At 26.3% G+C, this 23,704-nt stretch overlaps 2 protein-coding genes across 2 annotated transcripts in view; one reads left to right on the top strand and one right to left on the bottom strand.

Annotated features, from left to right (window-relative positions):
* LOC101238183 (calcium uptake protein 3, mitochondrial) overlaps positions 1–9,236 on the bottom strand; it is a 36,633-nt gene extending 27,397 nt beyond the window's left edge. The window contains exons 1-2 of the mRNA XM_065813137.1: positions 9,011–9,236; positions 2,262–2,503 (exon numbers count right to left, since the gene is read on the bottom strand). Coding sequence (XP_065669209.1) covers positions 2,262–2,503; positions 9,011–9,159 — 391 coding nt within the window. The 5' untranslated portion in view covers positions 9,160–9,236. The remainder of the gene's footprint in view (positions 1–2,261; positions 2,504–9,010) is intronic.
* Positions 9,237–20,926: 11,690 nt separating this feature from the next.
* The window catches only part of LOC100202677 (inositol polyphosphate-4-phosphatase type I A), an 80,194-nt gene continuing 77,416 nt past the window's right edge, over positions 20,927–23,704 (top strand). Inside the window, exon 1 of the mRNA XM_065813136.1 lies at positions 20,927–21,083. Coding sequence (XP_065669208.1) covers positions 20,960–21,083 — 124 coding nt within the window. The 5' untranslated portion in view covers positions 20,927–20,959. The remainder of the gene's footprint in view (positions 21,084–23,704) is intronic.

The raw sequence follows: 23,704 nt of genomic DNA, 5'->3' as shown, positions 1-23,704 counted from the left end.
TATTTATAGCAATATAAAGAAACAATATTTTTCTAAAGATATGCAAGTTTTTTTTTAGGCATTCCTTTTTTTTTTTTAATCGATTTGAACAAGAGAATTTAAACAAGAAATTCTAAATAGAATAAAATAAAATAAATAACACTTTATCATTATTTTAAAACTTGCATTTTATTTATAGGGATATAAAGATGCAATATTTTCTAGAAACACGCAAGTTTTTTTTAGGAACTCATTTTTTTTTAAATCTATTTGAACAAGAGAACTTATATTTTTGAATTTGAAAATTGAAATTTTAAAAAAACTTGTGAAATTTGAAACAATTTGCAAAGAGAATTTTAGAAGACTTTCTCTTTTCAAATTTTTTTCAAATTTCAAGTTGGTTTACAATTATAATAAATTTAATTGAATGAAAACTGCAGGACGCCTGTAACATCAGATATCAGAACTAAAAAGAAATAAAAAGAAACAAAAATAGAAGTTTTTCTGAAAACCAAACATAGATAGACAATAACAATATCATTAAAAAAAAATTTGTAAACATTTTTAATAGTTAGATATTTTTCAAACTTTGAAATCATTTGCTTTGTAAAAATAGGTAAAAAGTAGAAACATTCATTAAACAAATAAAATAAAAACTTAATTGTAAATAATTCTGTTGAATTTTTTTTTCTTCCAGAAAAAGTCTGAAATTTAAGTATATTTAAGTGTACTTATGAAAAAATTAACTCTACTTAAATTTTTAATAGTACACTAAATCAAAAAGCAGTAAATCTAGAAATCATGGTACCTAATAAGTTTAGTATTTTTTTGAGTTAGCTTTTATTTCTTTATTTGTTCTTACTCTTTTGGTCTATAGATTGGACAAGTATTTGAAAAAATATTAAATTTAATGTTTTTATGACAATGTTTTCATCATTTCTAATGCAAATAGTTTTTTTATAACTGTATACTTTTAACTTATAATTGTATACATTAGCTTATAACTGTTTAAGGTGGTTTAAATACTGTAATTTGCATTTTTTACTTTTTCTTTTCACATTAAGTATATAAATAATTTTCACATAAATAACACAGGTCAACAAAAAAAATTTTTTTTTCTGGTGCCGAGCAAACAATTTGTTTTTTGTATAGCATTTTTCATTTTGATTTCAAATATGCAACTCTTTTTTTACCATCAGGTCAAGTTGTAAAGATATTTAGGTTCAAATCTTAAGTATTTAGGGTAAAGTCCCTAATATTGTCGAAAAAAAAGTTATTCAAAAGTATGTCAACCTGGGTCTCAAAAGAAGCGTATTTTCATAGAGATTTTAAAAATGTTATTCATTTGTAATAAAAATAAGTTTTTTCAACAATATTAGGGACTTTACCCTAAATACTTAAGATTTGAACCTAAATATCTTTACAACTTGACCTGATGGTAAAAAAAGAGTTACATATTTGCAGTCAAAATGAGAAATGCTATACAAAAAACAAATTGTTTGCTCGGCACCAGAAAAAAATTTTTTTTTGTTGACCTGTGTAATTAATCAAAGCAATATTATAATAGTAATTACTACGTTTCTAGAATATTACAATATTTAGCTGCACATTATAACAGCAACTTTTATGTATAATTTATAACATAAGCTATTTTAAACTCAGAATATTATGATATAGTAAATATGATAGATATTATGTTTGAAAAGTAGCAATTATAAAATTAAGTACAAAAGTTTTGCACTGATCTAACCCCTCTAACTGCAAATCAAGCAGGAAGGGAATTTCAAAAAAAATTTTTGTGATTAGAATTTTTTGTATTAATTCAAGTTCTGGAAGTTGAGAATTTGTCTACTATGACAGATTGTCCAATTATTCTTTTAGTGAAACCATACACTAATACAATTAATATTTTATTTATAAAAATCCGAGACATAACTGGGTAAATAAATGAAAATGCATAAATATAGTGTCTACACATCAATCGAAGATTAGCTTATAATTTTATAGAGCCAGGTATTAAGTATAAATAAAGGACTTTCTAAAATAATTGTAAAATGTGAGTGAGAAAAAATAGCACTAAATATAAAGATAAAAAAATCTATAAATAGAATTAAATTGCACATGAAATCACTCTCTAGTTGATTCTACAACATTAATTTACAGTAACATATCTTATTGCTATCATTTACATATCATCAATCAGCCAATCATTATCTTTCATAAATTATATTAACTATATTGTAAAATAGTTTTAAATTAAATTAGAAAAAAAGTAAAAATACTTTTTGGTCTGTTTTCGATTAGAGATTCAACAAAATCAAAAGGAGTCATAACTACATGGCCTTGGTATTCACATGAAGCAAACTCATTGAACCGACTTTCTCTGCGAGTCATTGCATTAACAACATTATCATCATTAGCTATTGATTCTGCTTGTACAGTGTTTAACCTGCGGAAATTTATAAGTAATCCAGAAAAAGCAGCTGTGCCAATAATGACACATTGATAAAGATATTTTGAATGCCTAAAAAGGTTTTATAATAGTACATTAAAAGTTAATAAAATTAAAAAATTACTTTTACAAAAACTTATATAAATAATCACATTTAATATATGGATAGTACATGTCCATAACCTAACTAGTCAGCTGATGTGTATATACTAGGGGTGTTCATAAGAAAAAAATTTTGAATCAAAAAAACCCTCTAGATTTGGAGCAAATATGTTTAAACTAACTCCCAAAAAAATTAAACACCATTGAATCAATTCTTTCCTTGCCTTTAAAGGACCTATTTGTAAAAAAAAAACTACCTTATAGTGACTAAAATGACTTAATTTAAGGGTCTTGCGGGCAAGGCAAAATAAATATTTCTAATAATTTTTTATTTAAAGCATAGATGAATATCTGAATTTTTGATTAAAATATAATGAGTTTTTTTCTTCCCTTAAAAAAAGTATAATTTACATTTTATATTGGCTAAGATTTGGTTATGTTGTGGTGCTGTGTTACTTATTTATTTGATTCAGACAACAAGTACAGTACAAGGTCCATAGTTAAGATAAAAAAAATAATAATAATTAATTAAAAGTTCTGTTTAATCTATACACAGCTGCATTGCTGCTGGCACAGATAACTAACTGATTTATAAGGCTAAGTCTGTAGTTATGCAATAAAGTATCTAGATTAGGCAAGCCTAGTACCATAAACATAATTGTACCGCTTGAGTACTTGTCACATCCAAAAAACATTTTAGTACATTTCTTGTAACATGAGTCTAGCTTTAACATAGCATTTGCACTAAAACTAGTCCATAAAGCCACATCATAAAAAAAGAGGCAGTAAGTCTTAAATAGCTGCACTTTTACCTTAATCGAGCATTTCTTGAATCGTCTGATTCAAGAAATCTGATGTTTGTACGCGTAAAAAGTCATTTAATTTCTCGATTTATATCAGCATTATCAAACAAACCATTTTTTATTATGTGACCAGATACTTGAATTTGTCAATGAAAACTAATTCACATCCAGCCGAGGTAAACAGTTGAAAATTGATTGACACAATCTTACATCTCTGTTTTGGGTTAAATACCATACACACTACTTTTTAATCATTAGCATATGTCAAAAGATTTAAAAAGTTCCACCTATGTTACATCCAATATGCATATTCGTAATATTAAAAATCAGTTTTCTTATATAAAATATGAACAAGAATGGTGAAAGAATTTTACCTTGCTGTACACCATTGCTTATGTTAAAGCTATGAGAGTTTACTTTCTGCCTTCTGACAAACATAGTTTGATTCTTGTACCTAGATGCAAATAGACAGACAACATTCTTGGCAATACCCTGATCAATTAATTTAGAAAACAGTTTCCAATAATTAATGCTATCAAAAACTTTGTTGAAATCTATAAAGCATGTGAATACATGGCTTCCTCTAGAAATATAGTATTCAACTGTCTTTTTGAAATAATATGTACAAGACGTTATGGAATGATTTTTCTTGAAACCAAACTGAAAATCATCAGTATTCTCATAATATTCAATTCCTTCTAATAAAATACCTTCAAGTATTTTAGAATAAGCGGGAGAGCTTGCGATTGCCCTATAATTATTTACATCTGTTAAGTCTTCAATTTTAGATTTTACTGAGGTATTATCATGGCTTCACAAAATGTTGATGGCAAATGTCCACACAACAATTATAAATTTAAAAAAATACTTAGATAGAGAGACAGTCTATGTCCTCCATATATAAATGATTCCATAAACAAGTCATCTGGTTCAGCAGATTTTCTCTTTTTTTGATTATACAAAGCATTAGTAACATCTATAATAATAACTCTAACAGGTATGTCTAGCGATTAAGAACGCACTTTCTGTTCAAACTGTCTTCTATGCTGGTTATCATCAAGTAAATTATATAGTACTTAAAAATGTGTCTTCCACATAGTGGTGATGTCCTTGTCACCAGTAACTCTGCCAATACTAGCAACATGATTGGTTGCTTTTGCATTACTTATTTCATACACACTGTTCCAAAACTTTAGAGGATCGCCATTATTGATATTCTCTGCACATCTGTCAGCTTTAATTTGCTCAGTATGATTTTTACAGTGCCTAAAAGCAAGTTTAAATACTGCCCAAGTTTTTTTCATTCTTTTGAAATATAATTCCGTGTTTAGGATTTCCATAAATTACCCATTATTTGAATGCATCCCTGGCTAACTCATGTTTATCTGCAATTGCTATTTACTTGCTAGTTACTTACATAACCTTTATAAAAATGAAATTCAAACATTTTTGCTTAGATTAATTGTTAGGTTTAAAATTGAAACTCAAAATTAGACTAAATTTACACCTATTTAATAATAAATATGTTAATATTTATCATTAAATAGGTGTGATGTTTTTTAATCCTTAAATAGGTGTGATGTTTTTTAATCCTTAATTATTAAAAAATCGGATATTAGAGTCTAATACTATTTTTTATACATACAGTAAAAAAAAAAGAATTTTATGAGAATATTTATTGCATATTGCTTATTCAGAATGTGCAGACGTGGCGCAGTGTTTATACTTCTGGCTCCTAGACAAGAGGTCTGAGATTCAGCATGAGCTCTAGCCCAAGCAGCATTTGGTAGGGAATATTGACAAAAAAATGTGTTTATACTTTTTGCGTGCTTATCTGTAAATGTTCATAATCATAAGAGAATTAAATGTTCATTAATAATAAAGAATAACTTTTGAATAGTTATTTAATACTTTTTTGTTTGATTTTTTTTTTTACGCTTTTATTATAAGTTTTTTTTGTTATTATTTATTTTATCATTAATACTCAATTTAATCATAATTTTATACAATTAAGTATTTTTATTATTATTTCCTTTAAAAATACGTACACTTTTTAATTATAAATAAATACTAGTGATGTACTGATGGCGAAGGGCGATTGTGGTTAATAATGTTTTAATGTACTTATATAAGGGTATTATAATAATATTAAGGATGTAAAACACATATATAACATGTACCTATACATCAGCAGTGACTCAACCTACTAGCCTATGCTATTGATAATCAGCAACCAATTAATTGGCATAACCATCAGCCAATGGCAGTGTTTGATTAATCAGCATTGGCCAGAGCATCAATATTGGCTAATAAGCAAAACCAAACTGGTGCATAGGCACACCTTATACATGCAAATTGCATACCTAATATTAATACATTACCTTTATATACATACTTAAACCCTATCATAACCCTCAATCAGCCTTAGCCATCAGTACATCACTAATAAATATATTTTAATTATTACTATCATACATAAAATCTTTATTATAATATTAAGAATATCGGATATTAAAACTGTAGTTTGTGCTAATGTGTTTTAAAAACACAGGTTCAGCATGTGTTTTTAATTGCAACAATTGCAATTAAAAAGCCACTTGATCACTTAATCAGGATATTGATCAAAAGGCAAGAAATAAATGCTGAAAATAAATGGAAATTTTTTAAACGTTGATGCCAAATAAACTTATGAAATTTCGTTATAAATAGACCTTGTTACAGATATGTTTTTAAAAATGTTTTTTTTTTACAACTTTAGAATATTGTTTATATATATTTTTAATTAACTTAATATTAACTTTAGTAAACAATATGTGAGTCAGAAAAAAAAGTTTAAAAAGTCAAGTTAATATAAAAAAAACTATTTAATTTTATTAAAACTGCATTGTAGATTTTTTTGCGCATTACTTAAATATTTTACTTTATATACTTTTAGTCTTTCAATAACTGCTTTTATACAATTTTATGAAATGCATCTTTTGCAAAAGTAAATAATTTTCTGGTAAGAAAAAAAAAAAGAAATGCACCGTGATCTTTCTGAAATGCTAAAACAAAGAAAAATGTTTTTTTACAACCTGGTGGCTAGATACATTAATGTTTTTGTTGTTTATTTATTTTGGATTTGGATAAATCTGTCTTCTGATCCAACTTAAACAGATATCAGAAAATCAGATATTCTATTATATTGGATTGGATATAAAATAGAATTTAAACTGAAATTCTGAAAATCTAGTATTTGATTCAGATTTTAACAAACCGGACCAGATATTCAGTTTTTCTCTCGCCTATTATTAACAATAAAAGATATTCTTTTATCTATTATTTAGAATATTTTATTATTTTATTAAACTCTAATAATATTGAATTCAAAGTTGTTTATTTAGATTCAATTACTAGTGATAAAATGCGATAAATTGCATTTTATTATATTATGATAAAAAATAAATAGGCGAGAGCTTCAGAACATCAACCGGTTAGTTAGAGTGTGCCAATAATATATACATATGAGATCTAATACTGCAAAGAAAATTATACTTCTATATAGGTATGTTTTTGAGAAATTTTTCAATACTGTTATTTTTGTAGAGTTATTCTGTGACTGAATATATATATAGTTATTCTATATATATATTCAGTCACAGAATAACTCTACAAAATATATGAATATATATAGAGTTATTCTGTGACTGAATATATATATATATATATATATATATATATATATATATATATATATATATATATATATATATATATATATATATATATATATATATATATATATATATATATATATATTTATATATATATAGTAGTGTTAAAAATATTAGAATCCTCTACAAGTTTTAGAGATTTCTCAGTTAAAAGCATGTTTATGTTTTTAAAATAAATATTATTAAAAAAAAACTTTGTTATTTCAAATTTTAATTTGGAAAATTACTCAAGTAGTTCAATTTTACGGCATGTTTGTATGCTTTTAACACTTATATACAAATATCCAACGACTATGAGAAAATGTGTTTTTGTAAAGCAGAATTCAGCTTCCCATTGAAAACAAGTCATGATAACATTTATCATACTATTTAAATTAATTTAGTGAAAAAAAAATTGAGAGGCATATTAGAGTAAAATAATATTAGGGTTTTTAACATTTGAACAAATTGTTAACATATCTAATCCAGTTATGTTTTTTTTAGACCAAGCTGCTGAGTGATCAAAAAACTAAGTATTGTTAAGAGTGAAAAACATTATTTTATTGCACTCATTTTATTGAGTTGTTGCTATTTGCTTATATTTACTTATATGTAATCTAGATTTTTAAAAAATTGAGTTCCTGATTCCAATTGGTGGCTAAATTTTTCAACCAGAACTCTGTAGTATGGTCAGTGATATTTTATTATTAAAAAAAATTTTATTCATGGCCTAGGGTACGTGACCCTGAGCATTAAAGAAATGCACCCTTAATGTAGGATTATGTGTCCTAGAAGATGTATCAGATTTTCTAGGGTACATGATCCTGGAATTAAAACACTAACTAAATTTAAAACTGGCACACTAAAGTTTATTGAAGAGTTTGTCAAACTAAAATGTACATTGGTAAAATATTTGATTTAAACAATAGAAAGAACTTACAAATAATTTCACATAAAACCATTGTCTTTGGTTTATAAAATATAAAAACGACATCTTTAAAAGCTGCTGTTCTTATATTATTATTGTAAGAAATATTATTGAAGTTTGTTTTGGATACAATACAGTCTTTAGCATGTGGTTCTATGACAGTTTGTGTTTAATTTAAGTTGTATACCAGCCAGTTATAAACATAACTGAATGGTATACAACTTATATTAAATTCCATTACCATATAATTCCAATGTCTTGATTTTCTTAACTTCATTGCCTATTAGTCAATGGACTGCAGTTTTATGTATTATACTCAAGATAAATAAAGGGAAATTTATAAGTATTTTAGACCATATTAAAAAACCATATATAAATATTTTAGACCATATATTAAAAAATTCTTATTGCAATTAATTAGCAACTTTGAAACTGTAAAAATTACAACACTTGTGGGTGACTTTAATCTAAGACATTATACAAACTATTTCATAACAATCTTGACTTGGTTTCATAACAACCTTGACTATCCTTATATTCAGAAGTATATAAAGAAAGAAACAAGAAAATATTTTTTACAAACAGAATTATAAATGCATTTATGACAATGCTATTTTTTCTAATCAAAAAAATAAAATAAAATATGAAGTGAAAAAAATTAATTAATTTTTAGTCTCCAATAAGCAAAAAAATATATATATTTTGTTACTCAATCTATTAAAATTCCCTGACTTTTCCTTAACTTTTGCAAAATTTAATATATTCCGTAATTTTTTCCTGACTTTTTAACATTTCTATGACTTTTGTAAGTTTTATAGGTTGTTGGCCACTCTGATTAATGTACCATAGTAATTTGTAATGTTATCTTTAAGTTATTTCTTGGTATAAACATAGAAAACTAATTATCAGTTATAGTGTGATAAGCATGTTCGTTAAATATTTCAGTATTTGTAACAGTTTAATTGGCCGATAAGTAATTCTGTTATAAATTTATATATGTATTTATACCTAATATAATTATATGTTTAAAACTATTATACGTTTTTGCATATACCGTTGAATAGGAACTTTCAGTAATGCCCCAGCATATTCATTTCTTTTGTTTAAATTGATTAACTTTCTATTAAATAGCGTACTACTTTTTAAAAACCATCCACTTTTTAAGTTAGTCAATATATTCATTGATACACGATGAGCAGCCATTTTAATTTAAAGACAACAAATGATTATAGAAGCTATAGGATAGACAAACTAATAAAAATATAAAAGAATAATGTATAAATAAATCCGGATTGGATTGTGTTAGACCGTAGTTAAATCCGATATAAAGTCGCCTACTAATTTCTGCTGCGAGTTTGCACCTTCTTACTCATTTATGTTAGTTTGCCATTTTAACTCTTACACACACTTATGTTTGCAGTAATATTTGCTTTTTTTTATATTTTTTAACATTAGTAAAAAAGATCGACCCACTTGTGCAAATTTAGTACCTCGCCTAAAATACGGTCACTCAAACTTAGGACATTCATATCTTAAGCATAAATAAACATTTTAAATTTTTTTTTCTGAATTCTGCAGACAACTATATCGTTAATTTCTATTTTAAAAATAAAATATTAAAAATAAAAACTGGCATTTGATGTTTTATTTCAAATAAGAACAGCTATTTTGACCGAACTTTCAATACCATCTCATAAGTTTGGTCACTGTATACATTCCATTCAACACGTCGCATTATCACGCATTTAACTTCCCAATAAAACATCACCGAATCACAAATTTATCATCCCTATAACACATCTCAATAACAGATGGCAGTATCACAAGCTTAGCATAAAAGATCGTGAAAACTAGTTGTTTAAAGTTATTTTTTAATAAAGTTATGAAACAAAATCGTTTGAATGAGTTTTTTTTTAATTTAATAACTTTGAGAAGAAAAAGTTTATCGAAAAGTAAAAATCAAAAATTATTTTTTGCAAACAAATCTATTTAGATGACTCTTAAATATACTAGTTTTATAATTACTTTCATGAAAGTAAAATTTTATCATTACTTTCATGAAAGTAAAATTTTATCATTACTTTCATGAAAGTAAAATTTTATCACAACTTTCATGAAAGTATTGATAAAATTAGTATATTTAAGAGTCATCTAAATAAATTTGTTTATATACTCGGAATTCAGAGTTTGTTTATTTGAAGTTTTAATAATATGCACAGTTTTGAAAATTTTATATGCAGACGAATTATTTCAGCGCGTTGCAATTAAATAAATTTTTTTAATTCCCAAGCCCCTAATAAACCGTAAATAATATAGCCATCAAAACTTGTCATTGAAAATGTTGTCAAATATAAATACAAAAAATTGAAAAAAAAAATAAAGATAATAAATTATAAAATTTGTTTTCAATAATAAATAAATACAACGCAAAAATAAAGAAAAAAACGAAGAAAATATTCAAAATTATATATAACAGTCCAATTATTAAGATTAAGAATTCAGAATTAAGAAATATAATACAAAGAATCAAAAATTTTAAGAAAAGTTTTTATTTTTATACAAAAAGAAAATAAAAAATAAAAAATACTAATTTTTTAATGAACCGAATTTTTTAAGTCTTTGCAAATAAAATGAATATATACTATACAATATTTTAAAGACCAATAATTAAATATAGTTCTCAAAAAAGTTCTTCATGTTTTGATTAATTAAAGTTATTTCAATTAGTTTTGATTTAAAAATATTTATGTTTGAAAGCGTTTTGATGTCGCTTCTGATTACTATACTCCATAATTGGAGTATAATTATAATTATTATTTGCATGTCGATATTTATGCAGTATTCTTTTAAATAGCTTTTTAATAATATTTGGCATCGTATCGCTATTAATTTTCACACAAAAATTAAATGATGATATGTATTTATTTGGTAAATATTTACAATTTTTAGGGTAATAAATAGTGGTTGTGAATGAGAGAGAGACTATCTGCGTTGGATATTATTCTTATGACATGTTTTTGTTTGTTGAATAGTTTGTTTAGTTTTTTTTATTGGTGTTGCATCAAGCAATGTTAGCATATTAAGATAACAATGAATAAAAGAGAAGTAGATATATTTTAAGCAAATTTGATTTAGATAAGGTTTTACCTTATAAAGTATGCCAATTTTTTTAAATTTATTTTCGATTAACTTTATGTGATTTATCCATGTGATATTTTTGTCAAGAAGAACACCTAGAAACTTTATTGAGTGTTCTCTTTTTATAAACTAATTCCCAATGCTAACATTTGGGAGCTTTAGAGGAATTTCGTCTCTTTAATAAAGGCAATGAAAAAAAAATATTCTTAGTTATTAAGTTAATGACTATTTATATGGTTAAGTTTAATGACTATTTATTTGTATTAGACTTACTTAGTTACTTTTAAAATTTCTTTGTTGACTGTTTAAAATAGTGGTTTTATATTACTATGTGAATAAAATAAATTAGTATTGTTAGCAAACAAAATAGAGTCAAAATATTCAAAGCTCTGCTTAAATTGTTAATGTATATTAAAAACAAAAGCGGTCCTAAAATGGATCCTTGAGGAACTCCACAAATTGTTATTCTATTTTCAGTTTTACCACTATATAAGAAACATACTGCTTTCTATTAGACAAGTAGTTTTTAAATCAAACTATATTTGCATTCTTAACTTCATAATTTACTAGTTTTTTTAATAAAATATGGTGATCAATTGTGTCAAAGGCTTTTCTAAGACATATAAAAATACCTAATGCATACTCTTTTTTATCAAAGGCTCGAAAAATATAATGAACAAGTTTAAAAATAGCATGATCAGTTGAATGACCTTTTTTGAACCCAAATTGTTTGTCATATAAAGTATTATTTGTTTCTAGAAAAGTGAATAGTCTATTATACATTATTCATTCCAGTATTTTAGAAAAGCAAGGAAAAATGGAGGTATAGTTAGAGACATTAGAAGAATCACCCGACTTAAAAACCGGTATAACTCTTGCAGTCTTAAAATTTTCTGGAAATGTTTCTTATTTTAAAGAAATATTAAATATATGCAATAATGGTGTTATTAAATAATGTATAGATTTTATTACAACATTACTACTTATTTCATCAACTCCTTATGCTTTCTTTAGTTTTAACGTTTGAAAAGCAATTAAAAACTCATTTTTAGTCAGTTAATTGTTGGTCATTATTGTTTTGTTAGCAGTTAAATATGACTCTATGCTAAATTTACTAGGTTTTAGTTTTAAGGCTAAATTTGACCCTACACTAAAAAAAACTTTATCAAATTTAGTTTGGAAAAAATTTCTTCCAATCTTTAGTAAAAAACAAAACTTCGTTTTAAACTGCACTTTGCAAAGTTTTAAGGATGATTCAAAACGGTATTTACTGAACATGGAATTCGATATATTATTCGACTGAATCGCTTGAAAATAAATTAAATCTTTATCACTTTCTTTAGCTTTTATTAAAATGGTTTCTAACCATTAGTATAAAAGATAACGAAAATAAAATTGTCTTTTTCGTTCATATTTTTGATGATATTAAATGATCAGCCCAAATACTTATGTTTACATATATAGTGCTTTTTTTTTTTTTTTTTAAATTAAACAGCGCATTTTTTTTTGTGTTTTTATAACTTTCATGATTTTCTGTCGTTTTTACTTTTTTATTTTTAAAATTATTCTGCTGGAAGATTGTTAGCAACAAATTATTTTATTGCTGAAGTATTTGATTTGTTTTTGTTTTTGTATTTATACTGTCTTTTTGTCTTTTATCATTTATTGTGCATGTAAATTTTTGTGTGACGGGGCTCTTTGATAAGACAACCTGTCTTCTTCTTGCTCCGGCCAGGATTTTTCTTTTATTGCAATTTCTTTTTTGTAATATTTATCAACGGCAAAATAAATAAATAATAAAAAAATAAATAATAAAATATTTTTGCAATTTTTGATTCATTAAGTATATCAACGTCATTAAAGTTTATTATTTTTGGAAGACAATTAGTTATTAACTTTTTTTTACCAATTAATTCTTTAATGACAATCCAGGTGTTCTGAGCAGAGGCGATTTTACAGGGATTTATGGGGGGGTTTGTAGTTCTACAAATTATTTATAGAATCGCCTCTGGTTCTGTCGCCTTTGAATTTTAGTGTCGTCTTTGAATTTTAGTAACTGATTTGAATAATACATTATCTTTGAATAATTTATAACTAGCTCAAAAATGCCTTTATATTTTTTCAACTTAGATTCATTATAAAATGTTGTTTTTTTAAGAAATTTTTTATACAAACGTTTTTTCTTTTTTGATGATTTGAATATTCCGGTAGTTATCCATGGGTTCAAATACATTTTAGATTTAATAACTTTTGTTTGCTTCGAAAATGCATTATTGTAATGTTTTTGAATTATTTGAAGAAAATTGTCATAGGCTTTTTGCTTTTTATTTGTAATATTTTGTTCCAGTTTTCAGAAGATAAAGACTGAGTAAAACGTTCAATAGAAGCATTATTAATGATTCGCTTAGTTATTTTCACTTTTTGCGAGTTAAGATTACATTTTTGAGTTGGAATAGAAATTGGAAAATGGTCCGATATATCGGATATAAATATTCCAGAATCAAAATCAAAATAAAAATTCAAATACTGTTAACTTTGCAACTCTTAATAATACTAGTTGCACTACTAGTGCTAAATTTGATCATTTTATTCAAATCTTTGCTTATTTTAGATTTCAACAGTATGCATAAATTTCAAATCTCTTTTTTGCAAACGAATTATTTCATCAGATTTCAAATAACATTATCATTTTGTTTTATGATTCTTGTGATAATATCATTGGAGAAAAAAAAAGTTGGTGAAAATTGATATACGCATGCACATTTCAGAATAAATAACAAAATTATTTATTCTGGAATGACCGAAGTTACATTGTGACCGAGCTTAGGTAATATTACGGTATACTAAAACCGTTTATTATATTCACGCTCAATTTTAGAATAATAAGAGCACAAATTAGCACAAGTGCGCCGGTTACTGATCGACCAAATTTTTGTTTCGGGATCGCACTATGGGATTAATTGGTATTTTTATCTCAAAAATCGATGACTCTTTTGTTATGTGATTTTTCTCCTTGAAATTTTTTTCCCATATTTGTGAATATCTAGGCAATAAAAGAAATCACACTTCATCATTTTAAAAATTATATATTCTTCGTAAAAAAATACATATTTATCATAAAGTTATGCAAAATTTCATTCAAAAAATTATACAGTTAAATTTAAAAAGCAATTAACGTTACACGTTTGCTTAAAATAAGTTTAAAACTAACTTACTATTATTAAACAAACAGTTACATGATAAAAAATTAAAAATTTTAAGTGCTTGTCTTATTCATAATTTTCTATTTCCAACAATTCTTAACCTTCGTCAAACAATTCTTTGGATATTAGAAAACTTGGTTTATTTAAGCTAGATATATTAGGATCGGATATATGTAACAAAATATGCAGAGCGTCTTCGTTTGTTGCTGATCTGGAACCTAGTGTAATGTAACCTATATTTTATGTAACCTTTATTTCGGGCTTCCTGAGCATTTTCGGATAATTGTCCTATAGGCAAAACTGTATAATGCTCTATTATTTTAGCACCATGTATAAGTACTTTATGGACCGCAAATGGCATCTAATACCAGTTGTATTTGCTTACATATGGTTGTGCGGTTATCAATGTATACTGGCGAAATTTTTTTGCGTTGAAAGGAAATCCCGATGACATAGTTTGAAGAACTACATATAATCTCTTGATTATTTTTTTTATCAATTCTGGTTATCTCTGAAGAATATTGGTAATTTTGGAAAAATTTTCTTGCCGTATTTCCGTCATTGCTATTACCGGAACCTTGACGCGGTTTACCAATGTGCAAACCAAGCACTTCTTGGAAACGTTTTTGATCATATTTTTCTTTGCCTTTTTTAAGTTGCTTGTTTTCTGTAGTTGTTGCAGACTACTTCTCAAAACCTAATTTGTAAGAAATATATTGTCGTGTTGATAATCCGTATTTAAACGCGTTTCCATTTTCAACTCTTGTGGTAACTTTTAAAAGATCATTCATTTGTCTGGAAAATGTTCCAAAAGCAATGCCGGTAGCACTGGATAATTTGTTCGTTAAACTTTGAGCAACTTTCCTATCAATTATTGTCATAAACAGTTCATATTTAACTTTGATGACTATGTCGTCTATTGATACAAAAGTTGGAATCAATTGATTAATTTTGGCTTTAATTTCGCCGCTGTAATATTTTTTGGTTGTTTCTTTTTCAAATTTTAATAAAATTGTTCTGAAAAATCTAACAGATTAGTTAATAGGGTTCTGCCATATAACTGCAGAAGTTTCTTTGTCTACTAGTTGCAGTGGTACAAGGGGCACTATAGATAAATTAACATCCGATATTTGTTTTTTTTTTGATCTACCACGATCACCAGAAGTATTCAAGCCAGAACTTTTAGTGTTGAGGTACTTTAAACTCACGATTTAACCAATTGGAGTATAAGCTCTCGAACCTGTCTGGCTTTCTTTGAGCTTAGGTCCATATTTGGTTCGAATTTGATGCTAGATTTTTGTAAATACTAATTTTTCCTTATTACAGTATTAACGTCAGTTTCTAATAATTAAAAGTTCTCCAACTAATACTTTTTTGAGGTCTGAAGCAGTTTTTTTTATTATTTATTCGCAAAGATTGCTTCGAACACAAACGAACTTTTACTCATTTTTAGATAATATGTGTTTTTTGTCTGTTAATTGTTATTAAAACCCAGCAAGCACACAACGTTGAAACAACGTTGAAATAACGTTGATCAACGTCGATCAACGTTATTTCAACGTTATTTCAACGTTGTGTGCTTGCTGGGAAAGAAGTATCTGTATGTAATTAATTACCACAACAGATAAATAGAACTTCCGCCACAATATACTTGTGGTTAAGGGGAAGCCCGCAAACCAAAGTGCCATGGGAAGATTCTTTAAAATATAATAGTAGTTTAATAATTTCTTAATGTATGCTTCTATCATAGAAATGGAAAAAAACAAATAAAATAGAATATCAAAGTATATAATAATAATATTTCATAATAAAAAGAAGAACCGTAATTTCCGGGGTTTTTTGTATTTTCCCCGATTGACATTATTGCTTCTAAATTACCACTGACTCAAATAACGCGCAAATTTTTAAGTTTCATATTAATGAATAGCTAAGGTGGTCTCCAATAAAGTGATTAACTTGAAACCGGCAGCTTTCGGCAACAAGGAAAACATCAAGTGAAATAAACAAAAACGAAATTTTCTTTACTTCACTAAAAAAAATTTTAAAAAATTATTATTTTTTTTCAAAAACCGAACGTGGTACATTCTTAGCTATCTTATAATGTATTAAACTAACATGCTTTCTTGGAAAACATTCAAATCATTTTTTTTTGAATTTCCTTAACAGTAGTTTAATTGGCATGAAAACATTTATTACCAATGTTTGAAGTTTATTTTATAAACGTAAAACTAAGTTACTAAAAATTTTTTGTTATTTATTTGTAGCTTCCATCCTTTGAGAGTATAAAACCGTAAAGAAATCTATGGATTTACGACTTTTGTCAAAACCACTTTCGAGATGAAAAATGCTGTTTGGTCCTATAGTGGATCAGTTTGAGCCGAACTTTTAATTTGAACTGATACCAAAATTTCTGTTTCATTACTTTTTATAAATTCGGTAAGAAGCAAAATTTTGGTTGAAAAACATACGGAAAACCAAAATTTTGTATAGTTGTGAATTTTAATTTAATTTAGAAAAGTAGTTATTTTTGACAGTTTCAACAAAATATTTTGCCACTTCTAAATAAAACTTTAAGCCCATCATTCATAAATTACTTAACTTTTTAGTAAGTAAATTGCTTATACATCTGCTTCTTAAAAATATCAAAACCTCAAATAATAAACGGTTGCAGTGAGCGTAATATTTTAAGGCTGGAATGCAAGAAGCGAACTTGAGTGAAGTTCGACTTGAACTTTACATTTTAACCAATAGCAGCAGAGTATGGGTTTTCCCCACAAAAAATACTCTGCCGCTATTGGTTAAAATGTAAAGTTTAAGTCGAACTTGACTCAAGTTCGCTTCTTGCATTCCACCCTAAATCTTGCACCAATAACGTTTGTTTAAAGGCAACAAATTTGGTTTAAATAGTTTAAATTGAAAGTGAACAAGAATTAAATTTTGTGGTTGTGTAAGCCTTTAGCAACAAATGTAAAAACGCAACAAACCTAAATGAACAATAAATGTAAAATTTCACTTTTAGATAACATTTTTTAATAAAATTAATTTTGTTTATCCAAAATTTTGGTATTAGTTCAATAAAATTTATGCAAAGCAAAATGTACGGTTTTGAACTAATTTACTCAAATTTTCGGTTTATTTCGGTTTCGGCGTATTTCCTGTTTCGGACAAACACAAGTGTGGAACATTTTTACAAATGTTAAGATATCAAAAGACAAATTTTCTTCATCCATAAATGCGTGGGTATAAGAGTCATAATAGCAAACTAGCATAATTGTAAGCAAGTGCAAACTCACAGCAGAAACTTGGCAACGCCTAAATATACAAAAGAGCCCACTAGATTAAGTAGTGGTTGAACTTAAAACATTATTAGATTCTCACAGGGGCGGATCCAAAAGATCTAGTAAGGGTGAAGTGGGCAATTTTCAGGCTTTCTTGATTCGGTGGATCCAGACCATTTAGTAAGGAAGGAGAAGGAAGGACAAAGTTAAGGTTTTTTCTGATTCGGTGATTTCTTACAGAGATGAATGAAAGATTTATAGAAGTAAAGAATAAAATTGTAAAAAGGAAATGGTTAGCACGACTAGCATATTCAATTTATAATTTCTTGGAGCGGTCATAGTAAATAATAATCTGGAAAGACATAAAGTAGTCGAATCAGTAAGAGTATTGCCAATCATCAATAAAGAAGTATCAACAATATCACGATAGTTATAACGAGTAATTAGTTGAGCTTTGTTTGGTTTAAAGTTCTGAAACCACTGCAAATCTCAAACAGAAGAAAGATCATGGTTATCACAAAAGAGAGATCATGCTCATCACAGAAGAGAAATCACGTTCAAAATTAGCTAAATTTAAGCAATCAAAAAGGAACATATAGTTGTGTCATAAGGAACTAGAGCCTCTCAGATGTAAAATTTTCAGGAAGATCACTATTATAAATGAGAAACAATACAGGACTAAGTATGGAATCTTGTTGCACATTGTAAAAAAAAAAAAAAAATATATATATATATATATATATATATATATATATATATATATATATATATATATATATATATAGAGAGAGAGAGAGAGAGAGAGAGAGAGAGAGAGAGACACTTGTAAATCAATTTTTTGTATGTGGTGTGTTTTTCGAATTAAAGAAGACGTTTGATTCCGTTGATTACTCCATCCTCCTAAGTAAATTAAAACATGGTAATAAATTATAAATATGATAAAAAGTTAAATATTGTAACATAAAATATCAATAACTTGACAAAAAGCAATTACTAAATTTCTAATATTACCAGTAAACAAAGTTATTTTTACCGCAGTTGTATTGAATTCGATTTCTTTTCTTAAATTGTTGGCTAATGATCAATAAAGAAAATTTCAAATCATGAAAATTTACTAAAACAAAACCATATTTCAACATAAGGCAAACTAAAACAAAGCAGTAAAATAGTAATAAAAAGCAGAATAAAATTATTAAAAAAAAATTTAACTGTATAGTGCCTCTCAGGGCCGCCGAGAGGAATGAAAAAGGGCATATGTGCCCCGGGTGTTAAGATAATAGGGGCGCTAGACGCTTGACGAAAGACAAAAATATATCTACTTATCTATATATCTATATCTATATCTTTATCTTTATCTATATCTATATCTATATATAAATATCTCTCCCTCTCTCTCTCTCTCTCTCTCTCTCTCTCTCTCTCTCTATACATATATATATATATATATATATATATATATATATATATATATATATATATATATATAGTATGTATGTATGTATGTATGTACGTAGTATGTATGTATGTATGTATGTATGTATGTATGTATGTATGTATGTATGTATGTATGTATGTATGTATGTATGTATGTATGTATGTATGTATGTATGTATGTATGTATGTATGTATGTATGTATGTATGTATGTATGTATGTATGTATGTATGTATGTATGTATGTATGTATGTATGTATGTATGTATGTATGTATGTATGTATGTATGTATGTATGTATGTATGTATGTATGTATGTATGTATAGTGCTCGATTTGGAACTTAAAATTCGTTGCCTAAACCAAGGCTTACTTATAAAATTCTGAACCATTTGGTTTGTCTTCATGTATCAAATATCTTTATAACTAACAATAACATTTATACTCGAGGTCATAAACTTAAGTTAAACAAAAAGCAGCTCAATGCTTTTAAATATTTCTCCCCTCTCAGTGTTTTACATATTTTGAATAACATTGCCATCTATGTCTTAAATGCTTATGTAGATGTAAAGAGCTTCAATACAAAAATCCACCCTATCACTTTTAAAAGATACAGTTCCTGCTAACTGCATCTTGTGTGATTTCATTTTTGCGTTGTGATATTTTATTTCTTATTTTTGTAATCTTTCTAGCATTTATTATAGTATTGTTGCACACACTGTCAGAGTTCGATATGTTTTTTGGGCCGTGTGTTCTTTAATAAATTTATTGTTATTATCTTATTATTCTAAACTAAATTAAATAACTCATCGATAATATTTTTGAAATCGTCGCAAACTTTTGCAAGGCATCCTTAAATTTGATGGTTTCACAACAGCGCTCATACATCCTTAGTTTCAGCTATAGAACAATATTTTCCTTCCTTATATTTCGTATTGTTTTATATATAATGATTTTTTCTAAAAGCAAAAAGCAAATCCAAAAAAAAAAAAAAAAAAAAAAAAAAAGTTCGCAGAAACTGTATTAAAAACAGTTAAAACATTGAGGTTCCGGAATAATCAATAATTTTAATATTTTAGCGTGTTTCAGCGGACGGTTTGGTGATGTTTTTATGATTTAAATATACGTAAAAATAAATTAGGTGATATTTTAAGGCAATAAAATTTAGAGATGTATGTTTTTGGTTTTTTTATGAAATCAGATAATATATTTTAATATAAAAAAAATTATAATGCAATGTTGACGAGTTAGTAACTAACTATTACTTCTTAGATTACAGTAAACTGTTTTTTCCAGGATATTGCTCCCGGGTGCATACTTCAAGCATAGTGAGAATAAAGTTTATTCAAGAATTTCATGTAGCTATACTACAAGTAAATTTTAATTCGCAAACAGAGAATTTAAAACCAAGCAATACTTCAATTCTCCGTTTGCAAGTTGTTATTAAATTTTTTGGGTTAATTTTAAAGTCATTATTAAATAAAGTGACTTAAACACTAACCCAAAAATATCAAAATCTTTGTTGGAGGAAAATTATGCTAAAATTACACTCCCAATTCTAAATCTTAAAATCTTTGCAATTTTCTTTTGCAAATGAACTCAACCATTCCCATTTGCAGTAGAGTAATAAAAAAAAGGTGAAAAATTGTATTATGAACATTGGGTATGCTTCTAAGTTTGAGCCTGTTTTTTATTGTAAATCTCTTTACTATAGTCGCTACCATGTCACATCTAAACTATGGTAGAAATTAGTACCACAATAGATAAGCTTTATTAATAACAAGTTAATGTAAAAAATGCAAGAGTTTTTGTTTTGAAAATTTGCTTTACCATATCTTTGCACACTGTAAAACCACTCAAATTATACAGTTAGCAAAGTAAAGATATAAATTAAACATGTAATTACTTTAATAATTTTTTTTAGTTTTATCAGTAATATACTAAAGTATAGTGATGCCATTCCGTTTCAACAGCAAAGATTTAAGTGTTGCAGCAATACAAAACTCAAGTTTGTTTGTTAAAGAAGGTGTTTTGTTGTTCAAGGAAAAAGAGAGCAAGCGTTTTAACAAAGTTGAAAGTATGATTTTTTAATGCATATATGAAATTTGCTAGAGAAATAAGAAAAGTCATATAATAAATAAAGATTTACACAGTCTTTATTTATTATATAATCTTTATTTATTATCTTAATCTGAATAACAATACACTGACAGAAGTTATTATTATCCAGATTTTTAAATATAGAGCACCTAAATAAATACAAAAAAAATCTCTTACAGCCCTCGGAATTAGGGTTTTGCATTTGGTAATGCTGACCTAATTGGTGACCTAACAGTGTCTAAAACACCTTGCCTATTTGTTAGTCAATGTACCAGCACTCATCACATGTTTTACCTATTTGTCAGTCAATTTAGCAATGCTCTTCGCATGTTCTACCTGTTTGTCAGTCAATGTAGCAGTACTCCTTGCATGTTCTTCCTATTAGTCAGTATTTTCAAAATTTAAAAATGCGTTACAAAAACTTGCTTAAACTTATCTAAAAAAAAACTTTAAAAAAGAAAAAAAAATCTTAATGAAAGAGAAAATTAAAAAAATACTTAACTAAAGCAAAAACACACACACACACAAAAACTCATCAAACGAAAATGTTTAATCTATTTAATTTACGCTTTAAAAAACCACTTCATTCTTTGTTTTAACATTTGTACTTTTTTTTTTTTAATATGTTTAAAGTTAAACATTTATCATAAAAAATACATAATTATACAAGTAAAAAAAAACAGCAGTTTTTGATAATTATAAAAATTCATTAAAAGTGTTTTGTTACTTCATTAAAAAGTGTTTCAATAATATAAAAGCATTTAAGATCAAACTTATTTAATTGTAATGGCTTTCTAAAACATTTGTCTTTTTTTTTTCAACAAAATTTGTGTATCTTTTTTAAATGTATTAACTTAATTTATTCTTATATTAAAGTTCGTTAAAAAGACTTTTGTTGTCGTAGAATGTCATCGTTTATAAAAACAAAACAATTTTTTATTTTTAATAACGTTTGTTATAAAAAATGCACACTTAAACAATTTATATATTATAAATTAAAAAAATTTATGCAACTGCCAATTATACTTTAAAAAAAAAACCATTATCAATAAATTGTTACTTTATTTAAAAGCGTTTCGCTAATATAAAAACATTTGTTCAAAGTTTTGATGTAATTTATTTTACTTAAGGTGTAATACAGAATATTTTTCATTCAGCACGTTTTTTAAATGTTTTTTAAAATAGCCGCAGTCAAATCGTCAGAGCAAAATGTAATTTGCCTGGTCATATAAAGACATACGATCGCACGTCTTCCTGTGAAAGACTGTTATATACGTAAGTTTTTTTCCACCTGTAACTCTTTTTCTTTTGTTGACGAATTAAAACAAGTTGGTATAACTAACAAATATATAATTTCCTATGATGTTGAAAGTTTATATACTAATATTCCACATAATGAAACTATAAATATAACTAATGATTTATACTTTAAAGATGAGTTGTTTAAAATATTTTTCTAAACCTCAGTTCAAAAAATTACTTCAAGTCTCAACATCCAGTTCTCATTTCTTATTTCACGGGAAATATTATGATCAATTGGATAGCTTTCCAAATAGGTACTCCTTTAGCTGATATTTTTATTGGGTTTCACGAACAAAAATGGGTTAGTAATTGCTCTTCGTTCATACCAATTTCTTTAAACATTATATGGATGATATTATTGCTATTTTTAATTCAGAGTTTGAAGCTCAGGAATTTTTTACACATCTCAATAAACTACATAAAAACTTAAAATTTACGATGGAAAAAGAACAAGATAATCAAATTGCATTTTTAGATGTTCTTATCAATAAGTCTGTTTCGCTTTCCACATCAGTTTATAGTATAAAAAATCCACTTCCTATGCTGCTCAAATCCAATGTTATTTACAAATTTTTGCCAGTTATATTGGAGAAACCTCCAGACACTTAACAACAAGGATTCATGAGCATCTTACAAGTGACAAACAATCTAATGTTTACAAACATTTAATTTCATCTGTTAATTATAAAAATCTAAATAACTATAATTGTTTTAAAATTTTAGATACTGTTCCTAACAAAAACAAATTGAAAATTAAAGAAACACTCCATATTAGATAGGAAAACCCGTCTTTAAATAAACAAATTGTTCATTATAATATAAATTTGTCAATCTATTTTGTTTCTTTTATTATTTTTTATGCTATTTACGGTATTTGTATTATAATTTTTATTGGTTTTGCAACAATCCTATTTGTCTGTTAATATTTCTCTGTAATGTCTTCAAATTTTGATTTTATATTTATAACCAGAGTTTTAAATTGTAATTTTATCTTTTGAAAATGTAGTATGTTAACAACAAAACATGTCAAGATAAAGAAATATTGCGTTTTTCTTAAAAAAATGTTCACATGTTTTGCTATTACATTGCTCAAGAAATATATATATATATATATATATATGTGTGTGTGTGTGTGTGTGTGTGTGTGTGTGTGTGTGTGTGTGTGTGTGTGTGTGTGTGTGTGTGTGTGTGTGTGTGTGTGTGTGTGTGTGTGTATATATATATATATATATCAATTTTCTCAAAGGGCGACTGAAATTAAAAAAAAATGTCTGTCAGTAGCTCGGCAGGATGACC

The sequence above is a fragment of the Hydra vulgaris genome, chromosome 12 (genome assembly GCF_038396675.1).
Source record: "Hydra vulgaris chromosome 12, alternate assembly HydraT2T_AEP".
Lineage (NCBI taxonomy): Eukaryota > Metazoa > Cnidaria > Hydrozoa > Anthoathecata > Hydridae > Hydra > Hydra vulgaris.
The sequence above is the reverse complement of the archived record's forward strand: the minus strand, read 5'-3'. Positions and strand labels throughout refer to the sequence as shown.